We start from the raw sequence: 17,375 nt of genomic DNA, 5'->3' as shown, positions 1-17,375 counted from the left end.
AGCGCCTTCAGTGCGACACCTCCTGCTCGCAGCTCTTGCTAGCCACAGCTACCACGCCAGGCGACTGCTCTGATTAGTAGAGGTGGAAGTTTAACAACCTCCAACAGGTCATACGACCTTAAATTGCCTCTGTGAGAAGTTGACAAGGTTTAGGTATGAAAGCACTTATCCTCATCAAGGGAAGATCAGGCTACTGCAAACAGAGATCACTTTACCTGTTAACGAGAGGATCCACTATACAGTTGTAACACTCACGTTGCATGTCTGCTGCCTTCACCACTCAAGTTGGTTTGCTACAGCTTTTAGTTGGGGAAAAAAGAACCTGCAAGGCTTTAGGCCCATTACACCAAGTATTCCAACAATTTCTCCCCCATGTACATGTTTCCTTGCAGATTAGCTCTTCATAAAGATTCATTCTGTTAGCAAAAAAAAAACAGTTTTGATCTAGCAGGGCTGCCTGTATATTTATTCTGGTGCTACTTTCTATAAGTCATTAGGGCCCCTGCCTACTGCAACTGTACGCCAAGAACAATGACTACTGGCAATGACCACAAGGGAGAAGTTCTATCCTCCACTGACGCTGTTGAAATTCCCCCAAAGTCTTTGGGGCTTGTTTTATTTACTCAAAAGCTATTCACAATTTTGTCTGCTCACAGGTAAATGACAAATAATGTTCACCTATTCTGTGGCACTAAAATAATTAAAACACTTGTGAGTTCCTCAAATAAAGATGCTACAGAGCTACAAAAGTTACTGTTGTAATATGCTACACCAACTGTTCCAGCTTGCCTCTGATAGTTACTTATTACTGCAAACTATAAATAAAAAATTAACCATAACAAAACAGAAAACCTGAAATAAGGGAAAATGACAGTTTGATGCTACTGCTGTGGATAGAAAAGTTGCTTTTCTGCACACAGACAAGAGGAGGATGCTTAGGCCCCACTCAATGCATCTGGAAATGCTAGCCTGTAAAAGAGCACTTCATGGGACTGAACAAACAGAAATTAAGAAAGATGCAAAGCTCACAGCCTCAAACTGATGAAAGATGCTGACTATCTAAGTTGCATTTGTTACAATGAGCAGGGACTTTCTGTAGAGTTTTTAATGCTAAAGAAGACAAACAGAAAGGAAAACCTTGTGCCAAATTTGTTTTTTATGATCTTATCTATCTAGCTTAATAAAATACGCTATCTTGGAAGATGGAGATTTCTGACTACATTTCATTAAGCCTAATTTATCCACAATAAATCAAGTAAAACCCCTTTTTTTTAAAGATGCTTTACACAAGACAACACTTTGCCTCAGAGGCAAAATAACAAAAAAAAATAATAATGATTTCCTAAGCAGATTAAATGTAATATAATGAATTTCATAATAGGGAGTCTCAATACAGTGACCACCAGTGGAAAGAAACTACTGCTCTCTCTCTATAGGCATCTTTTTTCTAGGCAAAATAATGTTGAAAATATATGGGGAAAAAATCATTTCTCCCTCCACTCAACCTACAATCAAAGTGTAAACCCAGAAATTACATAAGATACAGTCAAAAAACATAAGAAAACAGCATGAATCAACATAGTATAGCACATAATCAACACTAAGTGTCCTTTGGTAAGCATCATGGCAAAAGAAACAAATATAAATAAACAGGTAGAATAGAAGTATACATCTCATGGGAAGCAGTACAGTAAAAACATTAAACATTCAGCCAGTGTGTGCTGGAAACATCATAGGTCAATGTGAGATGGGAGCAAGACTCAATTTACAAAAGGGGAGGGGGGGGGTGCGGGGGAAGGCAAAGAACAGGACATGTAAGGTATGGAAACTAAAGATGGCACAAAAGAAGAGCCAATATGTGCAAACTATGATCAAGCTTTGAACCTAAACAACTATTTTATACAAACATTTTAAATAGATATCTGCAGGGTCAATTTGGATTTTAAAGACTAAAATGAAAAACCAGCAAAAGTTACTAGAAGAAAATCAGAACCAAAAGGATTCTGCACAGTTGCCATTAAAGACAACATCTAAGCAACTATTCTCAATTCAAAGCATTATCAAAAATAGAACAAAACATACACACAGTAGGCTGTTTCAAGAGGAAAAATTGTGAGTACCTCTGATGCCCCATCATAAAAAAGAAAAAGAGCAAGCGACCACCAGAAAATAGGGTCTACTAATGCTATATATTGTTGAATGTCAATTCTGAGGACTTCTATTCACACTTTCAAGTCAAGAGCAAATTGAACACACAGTATTAGTCCTTAGTTTTCCAGCACATACAGGAGAAAGGTAAGTAAATGGAAAGGCTGCAAGTAAGCTGAGAACCCTATCGCCAAAAACTGACACCAAATTATACCAAGACAGAACCCAAATTTTTATGTTGCTGAAGGGTGAGAAACTAAATGTAGGTTTGGTTTTCTTTTGACTTTTTATTTCAAAGTTTCAGGATATATGACCCGTATTTTATACCACTCTGCAACCACTGAGTTTAGAAATTCAGTCTTAATTTTGTATTGGCGCCTGGAAAGTTCTGAATAAATGACTCAATAGCCGAAGTGACTGTTAAGCAGGTATTTGTTTATTCAGCACTGGGTGCGTGGGGGATCGCTCCTCCTAACACACACGCTTTGTCTCTTCACTGATTTCCACTTTATATACTTATACATACTCATTACATGTCTTTACATATTCACAAACTATCTGAGAGTGGGTGGTGCTTTGTTCAAAATAAGGGAACACCTTCTTGGCGCTTGCACCCTGTCTCCTGGTGGTCTTCCTTGAGGGTCTTAAAGATGAAGGATCAGTCTTCCTCTATGTTGGACTTTTTACCTTGTTCCTCGAAGCACGTGCAGTGCTTCAAGGCCATCATTCAAACCAAAAAGCAGTTCTGGACAAAAACCCAGTATACTTCCTTACCTGAACTGCAGCACTAATTGCTATTGGCTATGTCTGGTCAAGCAAGGACAAGCGTATCAAGATACATAATTTCATGAATCTGCTGCTGATGTATTGTTTCCCTCTTAACTCGTTACTTGACTTTTTCCGTATCAGTATCAAAGCTGAGGTTCTAAGCTATTGTGCAATTGTTTGACGGGAGAACAGAACAGCTGAGATAAACCGAGCGAAGAACACGGCAGGCCACGGCAGCACCGGCACTGACCACTGACGAGGCAGAGCCTGCCACGCGGTGAGAGGGCCCCGCACCGCCGCCGGCTGAGCGGGCCCTAGGGAAGGTGGTGGAGCGTCACCACCACGGGTGGGAAAAGCTGATGATAGTCAGGGGCAGCGGTTACGCCCAGGGGCCTGAGCTCGAAGCGCCCTGGTGCCAGCTCACCACTGCCTCGTCCTGCCGACAGCGCTGAGGCAAGTACCTCAGAAATTCAGGCAAACACGAATTTTAAAGTGCCCCTAATCCAACGCCTGTGGGGGTTGGTACGTGGGGCACTGTTTTTCCCTGCTGCAAACACCGCTCACGCTTCTCCAAGGCCAACCGGTTTCTTCCTGCAAAGGGCCCGATTCTCGGAGCCGAGGCTTCATCAAACCACCAAACGCCTCGGAACCGGAGGCCGCTCCCGCCACTCCCCACTGGCACCTCCCGGGGCCTGCTGCTGGGCTCGTCGGCCCCGGCCCGCGGCGCCCCCCGCCCGCGCTCCTCGGCGCCTCAGGCCCTGCTGGGGCGGCAGCGCCTCCGCCGCCTCGCCCGGGGCGGCCGGGCCGGGCCGGGCCGGGTGCACGGCGGCGCCGCGGTACCTCAGCGGGGCGGGGGCCGAGCGCGGGGGGAGGGGGCGGCCCCGCTACGGGCGGCGAGCGGCGGGAGGGGCCCGGGCACGCGGCGGCCCCTCAGCGCTGCCGCAGCCGCTGCCGCAGCGCCGGGCCCCCGGGGCGGGGCGGGGGCGGGGCCGGGGCGGGGCGTGCCGCTCCCCGCGCGCCGGTTCCGGTCTCGAGGCGGGCGCGGGCGTTCCGGGCCTGAGGGAGCCGCGGTGCCCGCGCGCATCATGGCCGCAGCTGCGTGGATGCCGACGGTAACGGAGGGGGAGGGGCGGGGGGAGCCCCTTCCCGCAGCGCTCGGCGCGGGCGGTCGCCGGGGTGACCTTGGCCGTGGCGGCGGCTCGGAGCCGCCCGCAAGGTCGCGGTGCCGCCGGGCCCGGGCAGCGCTGCCGGGCGGGCGCAGGGCCGCAGGCGGGCGGCGGGGTCTCAACCCCCGGGGGCGCTGCAGCCCGCGGCGGGGCCCGGCGGCGGCCCGGGGGGCGGCGCGGCCCGGCAGTCACCGGGCCCGCTGGGGCGCGCAGCCGGGGCCCCGGGCCCGCCGCGGGTACGCGACGTTCCTCTTGGGCCTGAAGTGACGGCCCGCCGGGGGGGCGCCGCTGCCACGCGAGTGCGGCGGGAGCCGCGAAGGTTAATGGATCCCGGCAGGGTCCGAAGGGGCGGGTTCGGCCGGGCCCGGTCGCTGCGGGGTGCGGGGGTGCGGGCCGGGCCCTTCCCGGGACTGTCGCCCGCGGAGCCGTTACGCGGCTGGCGGCGGCAGGCCTTGCTCGCCCGATGCGGTGACCTTGTGTGGCTCACGTTGGGTCAGAAGGAACCTCACCTCCTGGCGTAAGTGCCTTGTAAACGCCTAGTAAGCCCACCTCCTGCCCGAAGTGGCCTGGCCCCCGGCGCGCCTCGCCACCCGCTCGTGGCTGCGGTGCCCGGGAGCCCGGCTGGCCCCGCTGCCGCGCGGGTGGGGGCGGGGCGGGGGGCGCGGGTGCCCCGCACGCGCCCGCGGTGCCGTTGCAGCGGGGCGGGGCTGCGGGCTGAAGCCACAGAGGGCTGAGACCCCCGAGGGAGGGGAGCCGGGGGGCGGCTGCGCTCCTGCTGCCCTTTCGTGTCCGTACTGACCTCGCGGGGGTCTGCCCGTGGCGGCACGAGCGCGGGGGGAGGGGTCCCGGCTTTGGGAGCCGCAGATAGCTGGGAATATCCTCTAAGTACGCTGTGGGGACCGGTCGCTGTGATGAATTTTGTCTTTAATGTGCATTCCGTTTGGGCGTTTAAAAAACCGTCGGGCATGCAGGAGGCAACGCTGCAAAAGCTACAGAGGTGGAAGAACAAAATGCACCAGAGTTGGAGTGGAAGAAGTGGCACCAATGCAAAGAAGTTTTGGAAACGTTAGCTAAAAACATGTAAAGATGCTGTCCACCCAACCCTTGGTGAAAGTGTTCGATTTTTCCCTTTGCTTTCCACGAATCTTAATCCTTTGCATATAGTCTACTTAGGAGTTACTGCATCCTTACGTCCCGTGTGCGGTGTGTAAGGACTGGGGTCACTGTGCAGTGCCTTCCCCACACCCCCGGGCAAGGCGGGGAGCGTGTGGCACGCTGCAGGGCACAGGTGGCTGGCCTGGGCTGACCTCGTGCTAAGAATATCCACATGAGGTGTCAGTACCCAGAATGTTAGAGAGCAACTTGGCAAAGCGTTACTTACTCGTTTCATTACTAGTCTAAGATAGGAAGCTTAAAGTGATATGATTTTAAAATGCAGGTTTGCTTCAATATTACTAACTTTTTTAAATCCCACTTGCATAGTAAAATAGCATCTTTTTATTTTATATTCTTGCAGGTTTCTCGATTGTTAGGTGCTTTCAAAAACCAAAAACAGGTGACCAGAAGTTTTGGTAGTGCTGTGAGTATAATAGTACCATCTTTTTCTTTTAAGAAGTTTCTCAAGAAAGGGGTTCCAAAATTGGCTTTTGTAAGGTTGCTGTTGTTTTTACATTCTCAAAAAATAAGGCCTAAATAAGTGAACATACATGCCTTTAATGCCATGCTGCTTTTATATTGGTTTAATTGCTGTCTTCGGCAATTGCATATTAAAGCGTAAGCGATAACACAAAGGGCTGTAGCAAAAGGTAGAAGTGGCATGAATGCTTTTCACAAAATACGGACATAAGCCAGTCTTCTGCAACTCAGCTGGAAATGGGCAAATATTGGGCAAAGTTGTTGAGAACCTTCTCATTTTCTTTATTTTGCAGGCTTGCTGCCAAGATTGCACTAGATTTATTTTACTGCTGCTTTTAGAATACCTTGCATCTAAAGTTCTGCCTTTTCAATGCCCTCTTTAAAGTATTTTAGACACTGATTGTGTATTTCCTTTGTGGATGTTTTACCTTCCTTAGGTGTGTGTGTTTGCAGCGCCCACAGGCCTTTTGTTTTCTTCACTGAAGGCGGCTTTAAAAACTGCTTGGGCAGAAGCAGGGCTCAGCACCGCTGCATGCACCCTTAAGCAGGACTTAATTTTAAAGTGGAACTGTGGCTTTTAATTATAAGGTTTGTAGAACAGCAGGTAGAACAGCTAGAAAAGAAACTGAAGAGTCACTCATACAGCATAAAAAGATTTAGGTGAGGTGCGTCGGGGTCTGTTTACACCACATTACTGTTCCAGATGAAACATTCTGTGTCTCAGGTGGGGTCCTGCCATGCTGTGAAGCAACAAGAGAGCACAGAACTAACCTTGAGGCATTCCACTGGTTCTGTGCTTGCTTAACAGCAGTGTTCTGTCATCTGAAGCTCTGCCTCTTTTGTTGTGCACAGTGAATTTGCTTGGCTCAAAGTAGTTAAAAAATCAGTCAATACATATTGAAATTCTGAATATTTTGTATGGGGAAGGATAGCAGCGTATCTTGTGAGTTGCTTCTAATTGAGGTTTTGCAAATAATGCTGTATCTGAGCTGCCTTTTGTGTAGGTAATAATGAGCGCTTGCAGAACTATTTGAAATCCTTAAGTAAAACAAAAAGAGCTGGGGCATGTACGATTAGAATAGTGATCATAATTATTTTTTTTTTTAACCAAAGCAGCACACTTTCTTCCCTTGTTATTCAGTGAGCCTGGGCTATGCAATTTATTTCATCTGTTTGGTGATGATAAAAGAAAACAAGACTGAGAACATTATGGGAAGAAAAGAACTTGGTATTGTTAAAAATCAGCCTGAGATTTTTAGGAAGTCACCTGAGACGTTTAGATATGCATGAGATCTTTTTTTCTAAGGTGAATGTAGCTTTTCATAAGTTTAATCTTTTCTACCATGTGTCAGTATTACGCAGCATGTCGATACATATTGGAGACATATGGGTAACCAAGCCATAACTAGGTAATATTAGCTCCTCACCACATTTTAAGAAGAAAGCATACTGAGATCATTCATTTCAAAGAGCGCTGGGCAGGAACCTGCCTTTCAGGTTAAACCTCTGTGTTTTGAAATCTAAATGCAGGCAGATTTTTAAACAATTCTCTCAAAGTATTTGCACGCTCCCTTTGAAAGCAAGCTCGTCATTCTCACTTCTGTCCAGTACTGCTATTCTTTATAGTGAATATTTGGCAACTGAAACTTTCCGCTCTTTTCTAGTAGTTACTTGGTTCCTACAACACAAGAAAATGTTTTCTATGTAGAAAACAAACATTCATTTGTAGCAGTACTGGTATTTTTTTACCTAGGTACAAACAGTAACTTTAATCCCAGGAGATGGCATAGGACCTGAGATTTCTGCTGCTGTCATGAAGATCTTTGATGCTGCCAAAGTAAGTCATATTTGTCTTGCTGTAAGCGTTGTAAATTTAACTATAACAACAACAAGTATTAATAAATGTTTTCTCTTTAACTTCCAAAAGAGCAAGTCATGTTTAAGCTATTGAAACTTCTTAACAACAGACAGAGTCTGAAGCTTCAGCTAATAAAAGATCGGACTGTGATATCGAGGCAGGACTTGAAACTGTCAGCTGGCAGAGGAGCAGAGTTGAGAGCAAATGCCGTGTTTAATTTTTGGCAGTAGGAACTCAATATATCATGTGTAATCATCTTGTTGATGTAGCAACCCTGAGCAACTGGTAGAGGATGTTCTTTCATTCTTTATGACTTCCAGTGCAGATGAAAGTGTGTGTGAAAGGACTGGCTTATTCTTAGAAATCAAACTGCCGCGCTGCCAAACACGTTCACTTAAGTGATACGAAAACTGAATATATCCAAGAACTGTTTTACTACCTGTCTGAGGAACTTCACCAGAATTTGTCAAGTTTCCTTGAAAGGAAATACAGCTCTTCAGGAAAGATGCGTGTTAAATTGTTCCATGTTAGTAACAGCACCGAGGCACGTTCCTTTTCTATGACAACTGTCTGACTTAGACGTTCTCTTTACCTATGTATGAAAATCTTACAGTAGTTTTGGTTGTTTCTGGGGAGTCAAGCAGGAGGTGTGGACGAATAAAACCTACGTTTGCGAGTGAGTGCATGTTTGCAATGCTTAATCAGATTGGTTTGTTTTAAAGGGGATTGTCTAATATGTTATGCTTTGATTGGTTCTGTTTGCTTGTGAAAAGCCGTGTGTCTTTGCCTTTATCGTCCTTGCTGTGAGATGAGTGGGTGGCAGCCTGCCTCCACTTACAAGATGCCCATAGTGAATGCGAATTCAGAAGGCACTGTGGAACACTTGCAGGTTTTCAGTTAGATAACAGATATATTATCTGTGTTATGTACTGTCTCCCAGGCAGTACAGATGATGGGTTCTCGGCGAGTTCAGTTTTCAAATATCTTGTCTCTTGTGTACGAGGAACTCAACAGCTCTTAAGTGCTTGAAAGAAGTAGCATGTATATTGCAATTCTCACAAATTCTGTGTGTACGTTGCCTAGGGAGGCATTGTGGTATTCAAGTTTATGACGGTATGTTGCTCATAGTATTTCATTTTCACTTACCTAATCACATTTTTAAAAAATTGTTTATTTCTGAGTTCAAATATCTCATGCTTGCTTGCAGTCACCAGAGAAAAATTGTTTGGGAAAGCTTGGAAAAAAATTCCTTATGCATCTTTTTGTGAAAGGGAAGTTAAAACTTGAAGCAAAAGTCATGATGTTTAAGTTAACGTAGAGTAAATGTGTTCAGGCTCCTATTCAGTGGGAAGAGAGGAATGTTACGGCTATCCAAGGACCAGGAGGGAAGTGGATGATACCTCCAGATGCCAAAGAATCCATGGATAAAAACAAAATGGGATTAAAAGGTACTTTAAGGGTTAATACAAAGATACTAAATACTGTTGGGTTTATTGTCAGTCTAATTTAAAGTCCTTCATCTGTAGCACAATAAAATGGCTAATTACAGGGGACAGCCTGTCAGGCAGTCTTCTGTAATCTTAAAACAGCCTTTCATTTCAAAGCCGTAACTCATAGATCTAGGAAATGCATTAAAGGCAGGTATTACGCCATACCGACCTTTGGGCTGTGCAGAATGCATTTCTAATACTGTTGCTACACAATAGTATGCGATAACTAGGTTCCTAATGAATAGTATCTCTGTAAGAGTTGTAGTTTGGCCTTTTAACAGCTGATCAGCATCACTTAATAGCACAGAGAATTCCCGTGGCGTTTCAGCATAAGGGTTGAATAGGAATTTGGAGAGTCGCTGTCAGGAGTACCACTTTACCTAGGGTTGCAACTCTAAAATTCATGGTGGGGGTTATCTTCTTACTCATTCTTAACAATTTTCTTTCTTTTTTTTTTTTTTCTTCAGGGCCTCTAAAGACCCCAATTGCTGCAGGGCATCCATCAATGAATCTGCTTCTGCGTAAAACCTTTGACCTTTATGCAAACGTACGTCCCTGCGTTTCAATTGAAGGGTACAAAACCCCATATACAGACGTGAACATCGTCACAATCAGAGAGAACACAGAAGGCGAATACAGTGGAATTGAGCATGTGGTATGTTGCTGGAACTGTTGGGTTTCTGGCAGGTTTTCTGTGTTTCATGAACGGTAACTTTGCCCGTCTCAGTGGCGTAGTACTAAGAGGTTGGGTGGTGTTTTTTGTTTGCTACCCATAAAATAGTTATTTTATTGTGAAATGCATTGTTGAGACTGCCTCACTCAGAATTCTACTACTTTGTCCCAAACATTCGTACTACCGACTTGAAAAACAAGCTTAGGTTTTACTAATAATGCAACTACTGTCTTTCAGATTGTTGAAGGTGTTGTGCAAAGTATCAAGCTGATCACAGAAGCAGCTAGCAAGCGTATTGCAGAATTTGCTTTTGAGTACGCCAGAAATAATCAGAGAAGCCATGTTACTGCTGTGCACAAGGCAAATATTATGTACGTTGACGCTTTTGAGGAGAACAACAAATAGTAATATGCATTTAATTATAAATAACTTTTTAAATATTCCTTAAGTGTATAACTTCTGTTGATGCTACTGGGAGTAAGTAAAATGGGAGATTAGTAAAGTAGACTCCTCCTAAGTAAAATGGACAATACTGACCCAGTATTGATAGGGCTATAATAATTACATACTAATGTTTTTATTACTAAGTTTGTAGTAATCCTTTGACTTTCCTTGCAAAGCTCTTATTATAAACGTAGTCTTAAACTAGGAAAATGTATTTAAAAACTGAGGGTGAAAATGGCTAGTGTCTTTTCCAGCTTCCAAGCCACTTTATATTGAACTGAGTCATAACATGTGTGATATTACCTGACATCACCTGTAAGCCTTTAGTAAATGAATACGAGTCATTCTGAGAATTAATATATGTCTGTTAAACTACTGATACAAAAATATTTTAGGAGGAAATGTAAAAGGCATAACTTCTCTGATTGTAATATATTTTAAATATTGTTTGTATTTAACATAAGGGATGATGAGTCACAAATTAAGTTTCTGCACTCTTCATATTTTTATTTAATCTTGTGTTGCGTGCAGTTTTCTTTATCTTCAGTACTGCTTGCTTACAGTAACTGCAGTATTCTTTCGCTTATTTAATTGCAGGAGAATGTCTGATGGGCTTTTCTTGAGAAAATGCAGGGAGGCAGCAGAAAACTGTAAAGATATTAAATTTAATGAAATGTATCTGGATACTGTGTGCCTGAATGTGAGTATTTATATGTTTTAATTGTGGTTATTTTTTAGTTTAAATTCTTAACCTTAATGAGAATATACTTCTTTCTAGATGGTTCAAGATCCGTCACAATTTGATGTGCTTGTTATGCCGAACTTGTATGGTGACATCCTCAGGTATGGAGGTTTTAATTTAAACTAACCCAACATGTAAAATACTGTTAACGTTCCAGACAGTTATTCAGGTTATACACAGCCAGATGGGTGATGATTTTCTGCATTCAGAATTTAAAACTTTATAAATTAGACTTTAAATGGGAAGAAAGGATGACATTGTTACCCTGCAATTATTAGTACATTGTTGGGAGGGGCTATATGATGAGAATGTGCTTCTTATTTAAAAAAAAAAAAAGTTTCTGCTTATGGAGGCTATGAATATTGTTCAGGTGGGGCAGAAGAGCTATTTCTCCAAATATGTGAAGAATTTAATGGCTTAAATTGTAATAAAGAATGCTTAGTTAGATATTGGAGAAAAAAAATTCTAATCTTAGCAGTGAAATGATTGTGCAAGATAACTGTAGGACCACGATGTTTACAGCAAGCTAGCCTTACAGTTAAACGGGTCTGCAGAGTCACTGAAGAATGACACAGGTGGCCTCTTAGTGTCCTACCAGTGCTTGTTTTATGTATTGTATTTTTTCCCTCATCTTCAAATTAAATTTCATATTTGAGTAACATTAATACTAGAGGTTCTTGATGGCAAAATCCATCAGCACACATTTTCCATTCTGTAAAATGTTTAGGTAGAGTAAATTTAATTTTACACACAGTATTTAGTTATCTTAATGCGAACCTGTAAGTGTGAAAAAACCACTGCTTCTCCTTGCACTTCTAAGGAGAGGTTGAGAAAACAGCCTGAATCAGAATATATTTCGAAGTTCAATGACTGTTTAAATCTTAGAATCCATCTCCTGGCTTTGTACAGATAATAAATGTAAAGGTAGCGCATGTGTAAGAAGAAATGCTTGTTGAGCTTCTCTTAAAATTGCACCGTCTATGGTGAGGCTCTTGGTCTCTAAGAAAAACTAGACTCCAGCTAATGCTTCTTGCTTTCAGAGTTGGTAGAGGAGTCCGTAGGGCCCTCGCAGCAGCTGTTAGGTTGTTAACTAAAAGAGATTTTTGAAGTGTGAACATAATGCCTACCAGGTCTCTTGGACTGAATAGGCACAGAAGGAAATCCCTTACCTTGAACCATTGAATACCTACAGCGACAAATGTAGACTGTATCCACTTTCCCCCCCCCCAGACTCTATACAACCAAAGCTAATCAGTTTATTTTAGCTTAAACCTAAATACTGTTCTGCAAGGTCATCCAAACTTTTCTACTTGTTAGTCCTTGATTAGCTAAGTTGTAGCAACGAAACAGTACACTAAAATATCAGAGTTTTAAGAGCCTTGTTTATCGGTACGTTCAGCTTTGAGGGTACAGCGATGACGATAGGCACAGTTGGTTTGTCCTTCCCCGTGTTAACTTTGGGGGAAAACAAATGCAAATTGTTTATGTTTGATGATCTGCTAATGTCAGACTTGTGACTTGTGGGCTGTTCAGTAGAGAGGGGGAAAGCTAGTCTAGTGTCACTTGGAACATGTTCCTTAAGCTACATGCAATAAACATTACAACTACTAGTCATGTACCTGAGCAAAATCTTCCATGCTTTTTAGAAGGACTTCACATAAGAAAAGTAGTTCTGTGGCCTCTTTGGAGGAAATTAAGACTTGGGAATAGTTACAGGGAACTGTACATTACAGTTTTTGCTAGTTTTTGAGACTTTTGACAATACACATACTCTGTGCTTTGAGTACTTTTTGTCTTAATCTTAAAGACAACCTTTTGTCTTTGAGTGCCTGTGTCTTAATCAGCTTTATTGTAGTATTTGGAATTTCCTTTTGATTTTCCTTTATTAAATTGTCTTCTACTAGTAGTTCTACAAAGTTTCAATTGTTCTAGTGGAGTACAAGTGGCTAACAGCACCTGCTCTTTCCCAATATTATTCTCAGACTGTATGGGTATATAAAATAAGTTACTGTTGCCATAAAATGAGAAACAAAAATACTGTATACCTTGCAGAGAGGCAACTGTATATGGAAAAACTTGTGGGTTTTTCTGTTTGATGGTGTTCATTTTTTTTCCAGTGACTTGTGTGCTGGCCTAATTGGGGGTCTTGGAGTAACACCAAGTGGAAATATTGGTGCTAATGGAGTTGCAATTTTTGAATCGGTATGTCTTCTTATGTGAGGTATAGTAGTAATAACTACTTTGCCTGAACCTGAGAATGTAAAACTTTCCCATGACATATGATGTGGCTGTCATTTAACGAAGTTCTCCGTAAAACTGTTGTGGTTTGGTTTTTTTTACTGTGAAGACACTGAAGCTTTACCCAGAGAGACTAGTTGAACATAGTTTTTCGCATGTCCTTTTACTGACGCTTTTATTCCCCTCATTTTCATAAGAGAAATACCCTCTGTGAAATAGAACTTGAGGTGCATAACGGAGATACTAGGTGACCTAGTTCCCACTTTCTGATGCCTTTGAACTGAACTGGTCTGGCATTTCCCGTCTCCTTTCCACTAACTGTATTACAGTAGTGCAGGAACTCCTATTTTAACATGCTTGTGCGTGAGGAGTATGTTTCAAGTTACTTACGTGCACTTGAATTGCCTAGGACATTTTAGTCAGCATATTGACATGGTAACAGGTAGATTCTCTTTCATTTCTAGGTTCATGGAACGGCACCAGACATTGCAGGAAAAGACTTGGCAAATCCAACTGCCCTTCTTCTGAGTGCTGTAATGATGTTGCGTCACATGGGACTACACAAACATGCCACAAAAATTGAGACCGCTTGCTTTGATACAATCAAAGATGGAAAGGTAATATGAGGGTGTGCAAATAAACGCAGTGAGTTAAAATCATGTCCTATCGCAGCAAAAATTAACTTAGAACATTAACACCAGAACAGTGGATGACCTGCTGTGCTGGCCTGACGCATGAGCAGTGCCACTGTCCTCTGATAGCAATTACATTATCTTTGGTGGTATTAGATCTGCCCAGCTCAGTACTAAGGACAGCCTGTGGCATTTGTTGTGTCTCAGTAATGCTCGTCTTACATTTCCACAGCTTTGTTAATTCTAAAAGCTAGAACCGGACGTCTTTTTCATGAAGGGGATTAGAGGATACAAAGCATATGTATTTACATCTGGATCCTGAAGTGAAGGACGCTTACTTGCCTTTCACAGGCTTAATCATCCACTTTGTTTATAGCATTTCAGTCCTAACTTTAATACTTCTGCTCCTGTTTTTTCAGGTTGGTTATTTTCTTTTTTTCCTCCTAACTACTTTCACTCCTTTTTGGACTACAAAAGAATTGGTTTTATCCAGCGTTTACTTTTTTCCTCTAAGATTTTATGTGATTTCTCCTTGGCAGTAAGCGGTTCCAGATTCAAGACCCAAATGGGATATTCTCGGGGGCTTACACTCTGAAGCCTGACTTGAATTTCTGCTCCTAATGTTACTGGTTCACTCAGCTACTTTGACATCCACCTTTTCAAAACATAACTGGAAAGGTCCTGAAGATTGCATAGCAGTTAGCTGTACTGGTTCAGTTATCTTGAGCAGGAGCGTAAGAAGCTGCTTTGTAATTAAAAGTAACAAGCATGCTTAAACAAAAAGCTGTCATCATTTCATAAGTGGTCTGTTTGCAGCTATCTTACTGTGTGTAGGAGCCAGTTAAAAATAATCTAAACTTACAAGTGAATAAAGAGGTGCTCCTGTAAAGTTTTCCTGGAATTGAAATCCTCCATCTTCAGGTCAGTAATTTTATGAAGATAACATAGTGCAAGTTTTGTGACACGGCTACTTGTTTACTAGTTACTTACAGCGTTGTGATTGTATGCTGATAATGGAGAGAATATTTCTCAATTCAAAAAAGCATAATGCAGTTAAAATTACAAGATCCTAAAATAGTAACCTTGATTGCCTCTCCTGCTTGCTCTTTCTCCCTTTCCTCGCTTCCCCCACCCCTGCCATTTAATTGAGATCTCTCTATGTGTCATGAAAGGGAAAAACTAATGTTTTTTTTTAAATTACCTCCTAGACTGCTTTATTTTAGCTAGGCTGGACAAGCAGTGTTGCCCACTTACTTTTTTTATTTTACTGTCTTCATGCTGCCAAACAGGACTTGTATCTGATGAAAAAGTTTTAACTCTGCATTTTTCCATCTCTTAACTAAACTAAGCAAACTTAAAGAACTGTTAACATGCAGCATTAAGAGCTATGCGTGCTTTTCCTGTGTGGGTTTCCTTTTAAAAAAAACAAAACCAAACCCCCAAAACCTTACGGAATTACTCTCAATTAGTTGCCTCTGCGTGCATCATACATGGATTTTACTTCCAAAGCACAGACTTCTTATTGAAAACTTATACTTCACAGGTAGTTACACCATCAAGTGGCCAAGGGAATTTGCAGAGCTTTGGCCAAACATGCCTTCCTGTAGTTAAGATAAAATCATGTTGAAATCTGCTAACACAATACTTAATGTTCATACTCGGATTTTCTCTACCTGTTCAGTCTGCATAGACCTTACTGAGGAGGGCTCTATGGGAAGCGGAAAAACTCAAACCCGATGTATTCCTTCTCACCCCTATTTAGTTTCCATACACAACATGTAAGAAGAATATACAGAATTGTTCAGAGACGAGACTAGCCCTGTAAAGCATTTTAGTAATACTTTTTTTTTTTCTTTTAGGTCTTGACCAAAGATTTGGGAGGTAGCGCCAAGTGTTCGGAATTCACAGAGGAGATCTGCCGCAGAGTACAGGACACAGACTAAACTTTTCTTGTACTACTTGTAAGAACTCCGAAAGGATGGATCACACAAAGTACACTGTATGTAACCTGACATCCATATGCATATAGTTTGCTTGTCTCTTCAGAGAGCAAACTTTTTAGTTAGGGCCTCTCCATTAATAAATTTAGTCCAAATGGCTACAAATGATGCTTGTGCCTGCTCTCAGTGGACTTTTAAAGTGCTTATTTATTTTTTTTTTCTATCTGGTGAATATTTTTATGTAAGTGAATTCTTCTATTGCCACTGTAACTGTCTACCATTTTCCATTTCAACTAGAGGTTTTTACTTTCCACAAAGAAAAATTATGCAAATAAACCAGTAACAGAGTTGGTGAAATGTAAAAGCACCTTAATGGTTAAAACCTACTTTATTGATCTCACTGAAATTCAAAAGATAGGTTTTCAGCCTAACAATAGCACAAGATGACCTTCATAAACAGAAACGGGTATAAAATAACTTAAAATAGCAATTTCATGTTAAAAACTATGAAAAAACCAGTTTCGATACTCTGGTGATTCATGAAATACATCCTTGCCCTCCAAGGGCATGAATAAAGAAATAAAAAATTCTAGATATTTATCTATTTGTGTATTTTTAAAAAGTCCACAAAGAATTAACCAGCAAGGGGGTGAGAGTTAATGTTGAAAGTAAAGTTATTTTCCGAACCTGTATACCAAAATAATTCTTACAAGTTTTCCTTTCTGAAACACACTTTACAACAGAGTTCTAATGAGAGTAAATCACACAAAATTAATTCTGCCGTATATTGAGGGGAAAGTATTAACTTTGCAAATTTATACTAAATATTTCATGACTTCTGCTAGAATGCTTTTTGTGCTGTACTTTTATGCACAGTGTTCAGTGTGTCTTACTGTATCGACTAGTAATTTTATTCTAGAAACTCTGAATGTAAGGGACTAGTCCTGAACGGATTAAGACAGATTGAAGGTTTGGCTCTGGTGCCGACGTTCCAGAAATACATTTCATCCCTATTCAAGGGGATCTGAGACTAATTTTTCCCTGCTTGCTAAGCTCAATGGGTGTAAAAGCAGGTCTCTTTCCTTCCCTTCATCGCATACAGATCATGTGAGCCATTCTGATCTGTGTGTCTTAAGGTATGCTTCCATCAGCATACCCTACAAGAGAATGTGTATTTTAAAACTCATGACTGTAGCACAGGATTATGCCTCCTGCCAGAACCAGGCTTCTTAATGCTCCATTCTATTAATAGATACTACTCCTCTTCGTGACTTTCTATTAAGATTGTTGAGGCTGGTTGTTTCAGAAGTAAAATCAATTTTGAGTAACAGCTTCCAGTGCCACTCTAAAGTAAGCATCCCAGCTTTTTTATACGGTCTAACAACATGTTGGAGGAGGGACAGTGAGCTTTACTCCTCACGCACTCTGCTTTTGGTGAATAGGGCAACGTTTCTTTCCGTGTTTTACAAGCTGCTGCTTCCTTGTTTCTTAGATTAATATTGTTGAAGAACTTCTGAATTACCATTGCGCACAAAATGGGGAAAAATAAACTTTTCAAAGTCCTGTTGCTTGTTTTGTTTTTTTTAATCCTAGGCTGCTATCATCTTTTGTGTATTGAGCTGATTTTTGGTACTTGCAACA

General features: G+C 42.2%; 1 protein-coding gene across 1 annotated transcript; it reads left to right on the top strand.

The window, feature by feature from the left end:
- The first annotated feature begins 3,891 nt into the window (after window positions 1-3,891).
- IDH3A (isocitrate dehydrogenase (NAD(+)) 3 catalytic subunit alpha) lies at window positions 3,892-17,297 on the top strand. The gene is made up of 11 exons (XM_055809614.1): window positions 3,892-4,028; window positions 5,599-5,661; window positions 7,471-7,554; window positions 8,909-9,023; window positions 9,533-9,720; window positions 9,976-10,109; window positions 10,780-10,882; window positions 10,961-11,025; window positions 13,042-13,126; window positions 13,627-13,779; window positions 15,654-17,297. Exons 1-11 carry the CDS (start codon window positions 4,002-4,004, stop codon window positions 15,735-15,737), a joined length of 1,101 nt encoding a protein of 366 aa, XP_055665589.1. The 5' UTR covers window positions 3,892-4,001; the 3' UTR covers window positions 15,738-17,297.
- Window positions 17,298-17,375: the final 78 nt, after the last annotated feature.

The sequence above is a fragment of the Falco peregrinus genome, chromosome 1 (assembly GCF_023634155.1).
Source record: "Falco peregrinus isolate bFalPer1 chromosome 1, bFalPer1.pri, whole genome shotgun sequence".
NCBI classification, from domain to species: Eukaryota; Metazoa; Chordata; class Aves; order Falconiformes; family Falconidae; genus Falco; species Falco peregrinus.
Note: the sequence above shows the minus strand (reverse complement) of the source record. Positions and strands in the feature narration are given on the sequence as shown.